Source organism: Haliaeetus albicilla, chromosome 2 (assembly GCF_947461875.1).
Source record: "Haliaeetus albicilla chromosome 2, bHalAlb1.1, whole genome shotgun sequence".
NCBI classification, from domain to species: Eukaryota; Metazoa; Chordata; class Aves; order Accipitriformes; family Accipitridae; genus Haliaeetus; species Haliaeetus albicilla.
Genome location: NC_091484.1, coordinates 18,311,982 through 18,325,249, shown reverse-complemented (window position 1 = coordinate 18,325,249; position 13,268 = coordinate 18,311,982). Strand labels below are relative to the sequence as shown.

The 13,268-nt window shown below is 51.5% G+C and overlaps 1 protein-coding gene across 1 annotated transcript; it reads right to left on the bottom strand.

Annotated features, from left to right (window-relative positions):
- Window positions 1-3,785: 3,785 nt before the first annotated feature.
- On the bottom strand, window positions 3,786-10,144 carry RAB5IF (RAB5 interacting factor). Its single transcript, XM_069808181.1, has 4 exons — window positions 9,924-10,144; window positions 8,328-8,431; window positions 6,189-6,318; window positions 3,786-5,523 (listed from the first exon to the last, which is right to left on the bottom strand). Exons 1-4 carry the CDS (start codon window positions 10,050-10,052, stop codon window positions 5,482-5,484), a joined length of 405 nt encoding a protein of 134 aa, XP_069664282.1. The 5' UTR covers window positions 10,053-10,144; the 3' UTR covers window positions 3,786-5,481.
- Between the last annotated feature and the right edge of the window lie 3,124 nt (window positions 10,145-13,268).

Sequence of the window (13,268 nt, the reverse complement as noted above, 5' to 3'; positions counted from 1 at the left end):
GAGGCCTCGCGGCCCCTCCCCGCGGCGGGGCCGTGAGAGGAGCGGCCGGTGGCGGGCGCTGGAGGTCGGGGCGGCCCGCAGAGGGGCGACCCGCTGGCCTGGATCCTCCACCCTGGCCGGCGGGCCCTGTCCCGGTCCCGGGCGCTTCCCCACAGCCCGAGCGCTGCGGTGGGGGGAGCCTGGGGAGGGGAACGGGACAGCGTGGGGGTGCCAGGCGCAGGGTGGCTCGGGGCGGAGGAGAAGGGCCGGGCTGGGCTGGGCTCCAGCCGGGTGAAGCTCTGGGGGTCTGAGCTCCCCCTTGTCCCCTGCTCCACACGCGGGGTCAGAGCTGGGGGGGATCAGCCCTGGCCCGCCTCAGAGCAGGGCCGTCTGCTTTCCGGGCCAAGCCTCCAGGGCAGCTGGATCAGAGATTTCTTAGTCCTGTCTCCAGAGGGCGTGGAAGAGTTTTCCGAGGGACGTGCACATACTTTGTGTCATCGCTTGTTCAAGCCGACCTCCAGCAGAGAGGCTCACACACCACCGTTTCATGCATTACCACGACGGCAAGGGGGGTCCAGCACCCAGTGGGAAACCATCAGCAAGAGACACAGTGACATTGCCACAAAGCAGCCTCGTGTGTGCTCTCTCAGCCAGCTTGGCCTTCCAACATGGACCTCTCGTGCATGGCTGTCTGAAGATGAGAGCTGAAGATTGCAGTCCTCCTCGCAGCGCAACAGGTTTCAGTTTTTGCACGTGAAGCTGGCCAGGCTCAGCCCTGGCACCAGTGGCTCTTGCTGCTGCTGCCTCCAGCAGCACCAGCATGTGTGTCAGGATGGGCTGAGGCTGCTAGGCAGTGCAGCTGGCCAGCACCGAGCCAGGTGGGTACAGGCAGAGCCCAAACTGGGGCCGCAGAACCAGCCATGCCTGGGGCAAACCCGAGCTATGGTTGCCAACAGCTCCCATTTGGCAAAGAGTTTTGACTGAAATGCATACAGCAGGGGAGGCCTGGTTTGCATGGACATTTCTGAAATCAGACTGGCTGAACATTTCATTTTTTCCCCCTATGCTTCTTTCAGAGGTTGACCTAAAAAATACCAGTAAAATAACTGGAAGATGGAAGAGGTTGTTTCATTCTGGGCTGAACAAAACACTTCAGGTTTGTGCAAATTACTTCCTCCCGCAACGACACTGGCCTCTCCCTCTCAGCTTGGCACACACGGTTGGCTGTGTGGCTGCCAGATCTGAAAAATCCATCCTCTGCCCTGATCTATCCTAGATATCTTGTTTTGGGAGATGGAGCGTGTTGAGTGCTGGGCTGTTTGGCTCTGGGGAAGTCACCTGAGAGGTACATGTCCTACTTTCTCATCCTCCAAAGAGCCAGCTAATGCGCCCTGCTCTTCCCTCTGTGAGCAGCTCCACTAGCTCGGTCAATGCTCCTTAATGCAGGGAGATTTAAATCTTCCTTTGCTGTGGCAGTGGCAAGGTTTTGCTAGTGCCCTCCAGCAACCTGAGGGCATAATGGGCACTGTCAGTTATTAACTAAATACTTGTGGGAGGATAGTTCGGCTTTTGCAAGCCAGTCTCAGCCTGCTCCATTTTCAGACATCTCTCCAGCCTTCTCATCCCCAGCAGTTGGAGGTGGTCCCTTCCCCCCCAAAGCAGCTCCTCCAAGGCCAGGAGCTTTGTGCATACTACATCCTCCTCTGCCCATTTGCCTGGCAAACTATTAACAGACATCCTTGAAATGAAACACCCTAGGAAGTGCGTGCAGGGACACACTCAGCAAACACTATCCCCAGTTGTCAGACATAGGTGTGACTTAACACTGCTTGAAGACAAAGCTCTACTTCCTGCTTCTTGGGCTTTCGAGACCCTGCTTGCCCCAGACCAACCCAGCCTCTATTACTCTTGTGTTTCTGACAAACCAAAACCAATCAGCTCTGTCACCCGTGGGCAGCTAAATCCCAGCAAATGTAGGCACAGCCTTTGCAAGCTTGGTAGTCAAGCTGGTGAAATGCAGAGATAATGACACCTCCGTGGAGGGGACAGAGGCCCCTCAGTGGCGTGCTCCCAGCCCCAACAGGCACCACTTGCTTTAAGAACATCCCAAACACTGTTAAAGCAACTGACATCAGCAACATTGCCTTGCTGGACCAAACCCACAGGTAACAAATTTACATCATGCTGCATGCTCAGCCATCACCGCTGCAGAGCTACCCTGCAGCGGGCAGCAGCTGTTTAGCTGAGGTCTGACAACTGATGTTGCCAAGATGCAAGATGCCCAGCCACACAAGCCACCTCTCAATACCTGTCAGCACATCTTTGCACCCACACCATTTTTCCCTTTAACACCAAAAATAACTTGCATTAAAGTTTTAACAGATAATACACTTGAAGCCCAAGGAAGACCATAAGAAATTTCTCTGCCAGTTCCACACCAGAACACATTTGCTCCTCTCCTCACAATGAGGTCAGGCTGGGGAATATCTCACTCTCCTTCCTGCCAGGGACTGGATGCTTTTTGCTGAAAGCCAAAGTGATGTTGCTCCAGGTCTGCACCTAGCAGTGAGCTTCACACAGCCTGCAGGCAGTACAGCCTCTTCTCTGCACCATCATGTAGACCCCATAAGGATGCAGCCTCCTGGTAGAACCAAATCCTAACAGCTGTGGCTCCCACAGCTCAGCTCTCCGGTGCAGGAGAGATCTTTTTCTTCCCGAGTCGCTGCTCCATAGTGGCGCAGACCCTCACCAGCCATTGGTTTAGTCCCCCACCCTTCAAGGAGAGGAGAGTGCAGAGCGTGCACATTGTGCCAATACCAAAAGTGCTGAGGACAGAGGTGTTGCCCAAGCCCCTGTCCCCACCACTGCAGTCACTACTCCTGTCAGGTGCTGCTCTTCTGTCCTCCTAGCACTCAATTTCATGCTCTCTGCTAGATCATCTCTGTGTCAATCTCTCAAGTCTCTGCAAAACCCCCTTGTTTTTACAGTGCTTATCATTGTAAGATGCTCAGCTCCATTTTACAGGCTGCCACGTCCCCTTGAGCTTCTTAAAATTAACCTTTCTTCAGGGGCAGATACCATAGCTTTAGTTCTCTTGGTCATCAGCACTGAGGATACCTGCTTCTAGCCATTGAGGCACCCCTTAAAATAGAAACCTTAAGAGATTGAAAGCTTGCAGCTGAGCAACTGCAATCACTTATTTACGTCGAGCCTGCAAGAGATCCAGAGACCAACGTCTCTTCCATATGGTCATGATCCTCCTCAACAGAGGACCCTCATCAGCTTGCCTTCTGCCTCAGCTTCCAGCCACTAGAACAGCAGAGAACCCCAAAGACCAAGAAACTCAGCTGGTGGGACTGCAGGCAAGCAAGGAAGAAAGCAAAGGGGCAGGTAAGCAACTCTCCAGCTCTGCACTCTCTCACTCTGCACATTTTACAACAGTGCTTGAAGTCCTGCTCTGGACCAGACTTGGCCACTCTGCAATGCAGCAGTGGCTCTGCCATGGTTGTGTGTCACGGGGCAGGGACAGCTGCTGAAGGAGCAGAACAGCTTACACACAGGCAACGCTTGGCTTAACCTGCTTAATCACCCGTTAAAGCATGGATCTAAGCATTAGCTACTACTTCCACTACAAATGCTTCTGACCCTGCAGAAGCAGGACTCAAGCCTGCAGCACAAGAGACCTGAGAGTCCCAAAGAGCTGCTGGCTTAGATATTTACCAAAAATCAAACTCTTAAAGGAATCCCACACTCCCACCATTTTACAAAACTTCCAAGACCGGAGGATACAGAAGCTGCACAGTGGATTATCCAGGCAACATTTATTAGAGTATTTCAAGTATACAATGATTTTACTGATGGCTGTGAGCAGCTAAGATGCAAACAGATGCCAGTAGGAAAGGGTGACCTAGAACTAGCAGGCTTTGCAATTCTTGTGGGAAATTAATGCTTTCAGCTGAAAGAAGAGGAAAAGAAAGGATCAGACTAAAAGATTGAGCAAGGGGAGGAGGAAATAGAGAAGATTTTATTTGAGATCACTTACTTGAATTGGCAACTCAAAAGTAGCAGAAGCTGCCTGCTATTGCACTCTTCCCTTGGCATCCCAAGGACCTAAAATAGCCAGGCACATTTTTTCCACCCAGAACAGACAGCATTTTCCCTGGTAAGAATGGAGGCCTGCACTAATGGGCCATTCTGGAGCCCAGCACTTAGATCCCTGGCTTTGCATACTCATATGTGAGAACCAGGCTGTTGGACTTCCATCAGCAAGGAAGCAATGCAGACTTCGAGCAAGATTACACTAAAACTCAACTCCTCACTATAAGGCAGCTTTAGGTCAGGACTCTTTTTGGGTGCCTGAGCTGTTGTTTAGAAAAGCAAGGACCACATGGCAACAAGACTACAAGGTCCTGGGACAGTAACAAGGACTGTGCGTGTTTCCCAAGAACTATTTCTGAAAGACACGTCCTTAAAAATATCTTGAAGCGGAGGCTCCCCCCTTGATGCACAAAAAGGGCATGACTGGGGAGGAACTGAGCTATGAAGTGATTGACTCACAAAAAGCACCTCACAAACCAGAGGCTATGTACTTTGCCTGATTTGCAAGTTAGTAATTCTGCATTTAGGATAATAGCTGCCTCAATTGTGTCTTAGTCTCCTGCATTTATTAACAAGGAGCAGCTGAATTCAAGAGCTTAAAAAAAAAAAAGGAATTTAAATGCTTAACTTTTAAAAGGGTATCTCCAGAATGACTCTCCTTGAAGACTACTAAGCTCTGAGGTACACGATGGCAACTTAGTAGTCAGGCTAGCAGAATGCAGCGGAGTTTCTAAGCCTCCTGAATACATCTTTGTTAACCAAATGAATCACAGCTCTTTCTAGCAAAATTGCTTAAAAATTTGTCTTCAGCAAAGACCATTTAAAAATTCTGGTCGACAACTGATTTGCATGTAAAAAAAAATACTAGAAATGGTAACAACACAATCTGTTTAATCAAATCAGATCTGATTACTACAAAAACATGCTAAGGACAGCCACTCAACTCATATCCTGGATGCTGCAGTGCCTTCCTCCCATGTACCCTACAACTGCTTTTTAAAAACTGTTTGTCTGAAGGACAACAATGGAAGACAAGTCATGATTTAATGACAGATTTCAAACAGAAGGACATACATACATTAAATTAACAGATTCAACCTTCACCACACAGTGATAAGAGTTACTGGCTAGAGTCATGGAAGGTTCCAAATTTCAACAGCCTTGAACCACTTCCAATAATTCCAATGGCTTTTTAATAGTTCCAACAATTAACAGGTATATAAAACGGAGATGGACTTCTCCAGCAGAAGAGTTGGGGCTCTTCCAGGCTAATCAGACCACTGGTACAGAAGGGGGTTGATTTGACTTCCCCCAACTTCCCACCAGTCCACTAAAGACTATGATTTATTAAAACCTTCTCCATTTACTGACGACTGATTTAACAGGCAAAAGCTGCAGACTGTGTCAATCATAGTGGATAGCAGTATAGAAGATTATCCAAACAACCTGTGGAGAGGAAAGGAAGTGAAGGTTATTTTGATGCCTCTGGAGAGGGTTCAGACATGGAAGCCTCACTTCTTGCTCTCAATAGAGGACTTGGGGGCTGAATTCCAGCTTTGAGATGGTCTCGGAGAGATGTTAGGATCACCATGTCCCACAGACGGTGGCATTCAACTTGTCTTTTGGGGTAACTAGCTTCTCCACATTAAAATCCCACCACAGTCTCTCTAGTGATTCAGAAACACCACCAAATCAAGTGCTGAGCGTATTCAGAGACTTCAGGGAGGGGAACAACGGGAAAAAAAAAGACACCCAAAAAATCAGTTTGGGTGTAACTGGCTCTAGATGAAACTCTGCTGGATATCTGGGACAGAGGATGGGAAGACATAAAAGTTAAGTAGTAGATGCAGAAGTATAGCTGCCTGTTCCTACATCCTTTCCTACAGAGAAATCCCAGGCATTAATACTGTATTTCATAGCCAGTAGCCATCAGATTTTGTGATTTTCTTTCCCAATGAACTCCACTTATTAGATGACGTTAACTAGATTAGATTAGATGATCTCTCTTCTATCAGCGTACCACCTCACCAGCTTTCCTTCCAGGTCTTTTCTCTCGGAAAGTGTACCAACACAATTCACTAATCAACTTAAAAGAAAGCAAGAGGCATTACCAGGAACAGTGCAAAAGATGTCATGAATCCTTCCTTTGTTAGCTCCCACGTCCCGCCATACTCCTCCTCATCTATCTGCTGGAAGCTACTGAAGTAGAGGTACAGAACACCAGCATTGATCAGGCAGAACCTGGAAGAAAGAGGTTAGGAACCGTCATTTCGGTGATATCGGATGCATGTATCCAACATGCCATACAGCAACGTAGCAGTGAAACGTCTTTTCATCCGCAGCAGAGAGGAAGCAAAGAGGAATGCTGTTCCTGCAACGCCTCCCAGGCAGCTCAGTCACTTCCTTAAAAGAGCACCTCCAGGTCAGCTTGTCGTAGCGTGCTAGGTTTGGATGAAGTTCGCGTCACAAGGCACAACCTACTCCTAGTAAGGCTCAATAGACAGTAGTCAAAAGATGGAATTTTCAGCAGATCTGCAAACCCTGCAAGTTTTCCTATCCAGCAGATCATCAGCAGTCCTGCTCCCACAGAAAATCCAACTTCCTTGTGTGTGTGCTACTTGATTTTGAGGCTGCTAAGAGGAAAGACTGTTATAGACTCCATGCTCAGTGTAAGATCCCTGTTAGTGTCCTACGACCAAACAGAGTGACTTAGAGATGACAGCCTGAGAAGACTCAATAGCACCCTCAGAGTCAGAGCACTGGGGTTCAACTTGAGACAACTTTTAGCATGCTCTAGTCTGTGCCAACAGTTACACTGCAACAGAGAGAAAAAAACATGACGTCCTGTTTGTCCTTAGACACATTTGGTTTTACACCACCCCAACTTAGGACTGGGGCACCTTGGGGCACTCCTGGAAAGAAGGCTGTGTAGGCAGGGCAATACGGGAAGACATACACACAAGTTCAGTGACTGGCAGCAAGCTGTTAGCAGCTGTGCGACTGTGTACCACAGAGAAACAACACACAGAGTTCTAGAAGCTTTTCATTTTTCACCATACACCAAATCACTTTTATTTCTTACTAACATTTAGCACAGGAATTGGCTGAGGTGCCTTATGAATTTATGGATGACTAAGTAAGAACAATGCTTCTCAGCTACTCCACATCTGTTACTGGGAGCACTTTAGATTTAACTGTTTGCATGTAGCTATTGAGTTCCTATTGGAGCATCACTGCTTTACAGCCCCTTTTTCCTAAATTTCAAGCTTTTTCTTTTTTTCTTCCTTAGAGACACTTGCTGCTACTCCCTCCACTTTCTTGCCACAGCCAGGACACTCACAAGATGACAAGTCAACTTGCCTAAGAAAAGCTGTGAGGTTGTGAGCTTGACTAGGCAGAGATATTTGCAAATGGAGACTCCCCAGAGCAGACACAGCATCTTCCCACACCCGGTGTTCAGAGAGCGGGGCTGTGTTTCCCATCTCTGGTGTCCCTCCAGAGGCTTTCAGGCATATGCCAGGGCCAAACAAATTTTCATTTCATAACTCAGAGTGCTCACTGCAGCCTTCGCACACCTCCTGAGAAGTGACCTGAATCCCACGTCTTGGTGGGGATCCGATGTGTACATACCCTTCTAGGTACTGCCTTCCCCCCCACCACATGGCTGAAAGAAGACCTTCAGCAAGCTGGGAGCACTGCAGAAGCACTGCCAATGGTGCCACTTTGCCTGCTTGTTACCTACGGTCTTTGGTGTTTTGAAGAAACCTTTTCTTTTTCAAAGAGAAGCTGCCCCTCTTGTCTACTAACAGAACCTCCTCTCTGAGGAGGGCTCCTGACTCAAAGAGGACTACCACACCTTCTCCTCTATGGTCCTTACTTCTTAGGTGGCCACACTAAGCACCATACTCATAGCCGCTATTCACACAGGCAGGAACAGGCCACTTCACAAGTCAGTTGAACCTCTCGTTCCCTTCTTCTACCCCTGCCCCTTTAATAATAATAAAATAAATAATAATTTTAAAAAGCATTAATTGGGCTGAGGAGAGAGAAAGAGGCTGATGAAGACATGTTATGATTTGTAAGAATTTCATAACAATTAATAATCTGGAATGCAACGCTGGCTTTAAGATGCATGGCAGACAGAGGCTGTGTTTGGCCAGCCCACTGTTTATAGCACAGCTTTAAACCAGACACCAAGTAAAGTCCAAATGTGCGAAAGTACAGGAGACAGAAAAGGAAATAAACCTTACACTGCTATTCCCACGAATCCTTTCAGTGGAACTATTCCCCAGATGATTCCCAAAATAACTGCAATGATCTGCCGGAACCAGTAGATCACATCTAAAAACTCGTCCTGAGGAGATAAAGTACAAGAAAGATTTTGGCATTTACTATGTTTCCTTTTTTTAAAGCATCATACAATTAACAGGTGAAAATTTAACACACTGAACACTTAGTTTTCCATTCAAAGTATAAGACATTGTACTCAGAGCAGATGAAAGCAGCTTATGACATCATGCACCCTGGGCTGTTCTGCTTCCAAATTAAATACACAGCTTTGTCCTCCCGTGGGCTAACTGCAGAGGCAAACAAGTATTGAGTCCCCTAGTTTACTAAAGATTCAATCCTATAAAAACTCACTGGAATAAAAAGTTAAAGAACTGTTTATGCTTTAAGACTGTTATAGCCACTCTCAGTGCCCCAGCCCCTCTCCCACCCAGAAACAAGTGCTACCAGTAGCCAGTACCCATGCCAATTCCAAACTGCAAACCATATCTCACACATACTACAAGCGCACCTGCATTCTTTCAGAGCAGCAGCAAAGTGGTCATTCCTGTTTGTCCACAGGGCCGATACAACTTTAAGTATTGCAGCTGGACAATGCTGACTCACGCTTTAAATAAAATTCACTTCTGCTCACATCTTTTTTCCTAGCCTCTCCAAGGACGGGATTGCCCCAGCATACCCCCAAAGACCAACGGCCTTCGTGACTTTACTGCAGGATGCACGAGGTCATTTTGTTCCACGTGGAAGACTAGAAGCCACATCAGATATGGTCGTTTCTCTCAGTCACTAAATTTCTCACTTGTTTTAGCCTTCAGTTCACATCCTATTGCATCAAAAACATTGGCACAGCCTGTGCCAACTCTGAAATTCCTGCCCAATTTGTCAGAGGGAGATGAGGTCGAGTACAGGAGAGCCCCGCCGGTTCTGTGAGCAGCAGCAACCGACAAGAAAAAAGTGACACAGACTCGCCTGTCTCCCGAGGAAAAGCAGGGCAGAGCCCGCACCTGCTCCCCGCTGAAAGGCAAAGCCAGCCAACCGGGGAGCAGATGTCCCTGGCACATAGGCCGTGTGCGGGGTATGGCAGGACCCGGGATGCTGCAGGAACTCAGAGCACCCTGTGAGTGTGCTGCTGGGGGGCAGCAGCAGGAAAAGGCGCAGACCAGGGGCAGATGCACAGGACAAAAGGCTTCACCAGCGCTAAAACCACTGGGAAGTCTGTGGCTGACACGTTTTCCCTCACACTTGGAAGGCTCGCTGACAAACACGAGCAAAACATGCAAGCTGAGCACACGCGTGAAGTTTTGTAGAAGCCGAAGCTCTTTTTGCACTAGTGGACGGCGAGGCTAGGAACAGCAAAGCAAACCGCAGGCAGCGGAGCGGCCGCCATGACGTTACTGCTCCGTGAGAGCATCCCCGCGCCGCGACACTGGAGCGGACAAACTCTGACGAGCCTGTTCTGGCCGCTGCCCTTTCCCTTCAGACCTGACAGGTCAGACGCATTTGCAAATACGCAACTTCACCTCCCACCCCCGCCGCCGCTGCCGCCGCCGCCGCCCCACCTTGTCGTGCCAGGCGGAGTCGCTGCGCAGCGCCTTGCCCCACACGGAGGCGCGCCCGGCCGCGCCGCCGTTGGCCACCGCGTGCTGCTGCGCGTGCGGCGGCTCCTCCCGGCGCCGCGCGCCGCTCATCCTCCTTCCCGCCCGCCCCGCTCCGGTCCCGGCCCCGATCCCGATCCCGATCCCGATCCCGATCCCGGTCCCGGTCCCGGTCCCGCCGCCGGCCCGGAAGCGGCCGCCGCGCACCGTCACCCGCCCGCGCCCTGGTTCCGCCAATCGCGGCGGCGCCTGGCGTCACACGTGACAACGGCGAGCGCCGCTCCCCCTACGGCAGGGGAGCGGGGCCAGGCTGAAGCTCGGCGCTCGCCGGGCTCGGGGGGCGGAGCCTGGGCTCGGTAAGGCCCCACCCCTCCCGCCGCCCTGCGTGGTTTCCGGTCCTGCACGGGAGCAGGTCGGGCCCCGGAGCGTGGGGTGGCCCTCGGGCCGGGCTCCCTCCTCCAGGCCGCCGGCGGCGCCGGGCCCGGGCGGAGGTGGCGTGTGCGGCCCCGCCGCGGTAGCGCCTGGGCCGGCAGCGGCCCTGAGGCGAAAGGGGCCCGTGTCGGTAACGGGCCGCCTCGGGCACCGCTGCCTCGCAGGGCCGCTCCTCGGTGGAAGGGCGGGAGAAGAGCCCCCGTGGTGGCCTCGCAGGTTGGGTGGGAGAGGGGACGGCCCTTGAGACCAGCACAGGCGGCTAAGCGTCGTGCGGCATTCCCAGGGGACAGCTTCCCCCCTTGCTGGACCCTTTGAGTGCACTTAGGCATTGTGCTACGCTGCCTGCTTGAAATCCGTAGCCACGCTTGCGAGACTCTCAGTGGTTCCTTTCTGGAGACGGGCTGCAGGACTGGAGGCATTTGGAGCAGGACAGCCTGTAAAATGCAGCGTGGTTGTGCAGGGCGCTACAGCTTGTTATCTCTGTTTAGTGGAGCAGACATTACAGCAGCCAAACATACGCCATCAGCAGAAGTTGGGCTCTTGGAAGTGTATGCAAATAAAACAATCGCATGTGAAGTCCTAAAGATTTTATTTTTTTTATTTTCTTGCCTTACAGGAGCAATGGTATTCAACTTAAAACAGTTGCATTCCTCGTGAAAAAAACATGTTGGGAATTACTTCCTCAGCATGGGGTAGGCAGGGTATTTGGTTGGGATTTTTTCGCTTTTACCCTCTTCAGGGTGAGCTGTGGGCAGAGAAGCGCCTGGGTTTGTGACAATAAATGATCGAATTGCGTGCCTGTGCGTGGGTGTGGGTCCAGGTACCTCCTTCTGGTGGGCAGCATGACAAGCCATTCAGCTCAGCAGTGCTGGGGCCACTCGAGGCATTGCTAGAAGACCTCGATCCTGCAGTGAACCTTGCTGGTGGTGGTGAACCCCGAGTCCTGCAAAAACAGCTTGTGTGGAGCCACCGCTTGCCCATGCAGATCCCCACTGGTGCTGACGCATGATGAGGTTCACTGTTTCATTTCACCACGAACAAACTCCAGGCCCAAGGTCCTGCGTTTCCTTCTGTTGCACAAACCAGCAAACGTGTGACATGCTGAGCATCTCAGGAGCCTGACTGCTCTCTGTCTGCAGTATTTATACTTCAGTAGCAGCCGCCTTGCTGTTGATTTCATCAGGACCCAGGAACCTTCAGGGGTAGACTGGACCTACCCGAACCACATGTCGTTATCACAGAGGGGAGCAGGCAGATGAGTCCTTGTCCCAGACCTCCAACCACTTCCAGGCCATATAATTTAAATACAGATTATGCAAGATACTTTGGGACTTCAAAAGTATCTTGTCCTGCTCCGGTTATCAGACCCCTGAGCACGTGTCCAACTCCGTGGGCATTTGCCACAAGCCAAAGGCTGGTCGAAGTCAATGGACCCATGTTGCATTAGCAGGAAGGGGAGTCATCGCTGTATCTCCGGCAGGACCGTTGCTTCTGACACCCCCACCATGACGGCCCTTCACTGAGAGGCCAGGTCTCATGTGCCCCCACTCCAGCCTCGCTCCTGGGGCACTCCTCAGGTGCTTGGGGCATGGCAGCCCCCCTCCTGCTCTGCACCCTCTACTCTGTGATGGATATCATCACTGGGCACAGGGAGAGGTGGCAGCTGCGGGACCCCGTGGCTGATCTCTTCCAGGACTTCAGGCTCTGTCCTAGGCATGTGAGAAGTCTCACAGTGCCCAGCTCCATGCACCTGCCCCAGGCCACTTTGCAGGGGTGGAAGTGCTTGCATTGGTGATGAGACACCTGGATCAGGGAACTGACCTAAAATTCACATGCTAAAAAAACAACTAGCTTGTTTTACTCCATCTCCATTGCCTGATCCACTGCCCAGAGAGAAAAACAAATTAAACTGGGGCTTGAAAGAACAAGGAGGAGGCAGGACAGGTGCCAGAGGATGTCATGGGGGTACAAACAGGCCCCTTGTAAAGGGTGCATGTTGGCAGGCACGTGGAAGTAAGGGAGGACTACATGAGGAACCTGGGCACAGGCAGGGGAAGGTGGGAAGGGCTGGATGGGGCTCAAGGGAGAGCTCAAGGGGCTGCACAAGGTGGCCAGCAGCAGCCCCTTACTTGCACGCAGCTTCAGAGGCTGCAAAGCATGCAAGGAGCTGCCATGTCCGTACTGCCCCTCTTCACCAGTTCCCCCCCTCCGGGACCTGGCCTGACACCTGCCCAGTGGCAAGGAACCGGCGCTCGGTGAGGTACAGTGGCCACTCCAGAGGGGCTGGAGGGGGGTCCTGCCCCCTGCCAGTCTCCCGGGGACCACCTGGAGGTGGCTGAGGCCGGGCCTTTCCTCCAGCAGAGAAAAACCTGGGACCAGCCACAGGGTGGCAGCTCAGGCTGCTGACTCCTAGGATTTGTTCTTTTTTTCTTTCTTTTTTCTCTTTCCTTACATTTTTATTAAATGGGACCCTCATGGCCAGATCATGGGCATGGCAAAGGCTCTGCACTATCCCTGGCTCGCCTGTGGCCTGGCACAGCGCTCGATGGTGTTTCCAACCCCGTCTCTGTGTTTGGCCAGCTCCTGATTCCTCCCCCAGCATAGCCTGTCCTTTGGAGGGGATGCAGGTGGGACACCTTCCTCCAGCGAAGGCTGAGTGACCTCCATGGCTCCCCCGCTCCCCACAGGAGGCAATGCCCTGGCAGATTTTTCCAAGCAGCTCAGAGGCATGGTTAGCATGTCCCCAAGTCTGGCAGGCTGTTGGCAGGGCAGGTCACTGGTTTTCTGAGCCAATGGGAACAAAATCCGTGCCCTGGGCAGGGTCTGGCCAGGCTGCTGCAGGGTATGGCTGTTGCTTTTGTGTCAGTGATGAAACAG

Coding starts and splice junctions, on each gene's coding strand:
- RAB5IF (XM_069808181.1), bottom strand. CDS start 10,052: ATGAGCGGCGCGCGGCGCCGGGAGGAGCCGCCGCACGCGCAGCAGCAC. Junction 6,319..8,327: donor GGATTCGTGGGAATAGCAGT/GTAAGGTTTATT, acceptor TCTTTCTTCCAG/GTTCTGCCTGATCAATGCTG. Junction 5,524..6,188: donor CATCTTTTGCACTGTTCCTG/GTAATGCCTCTT, acceptor TCCTCTCCACAG/GTTGTTTGGATAATCTTCTA.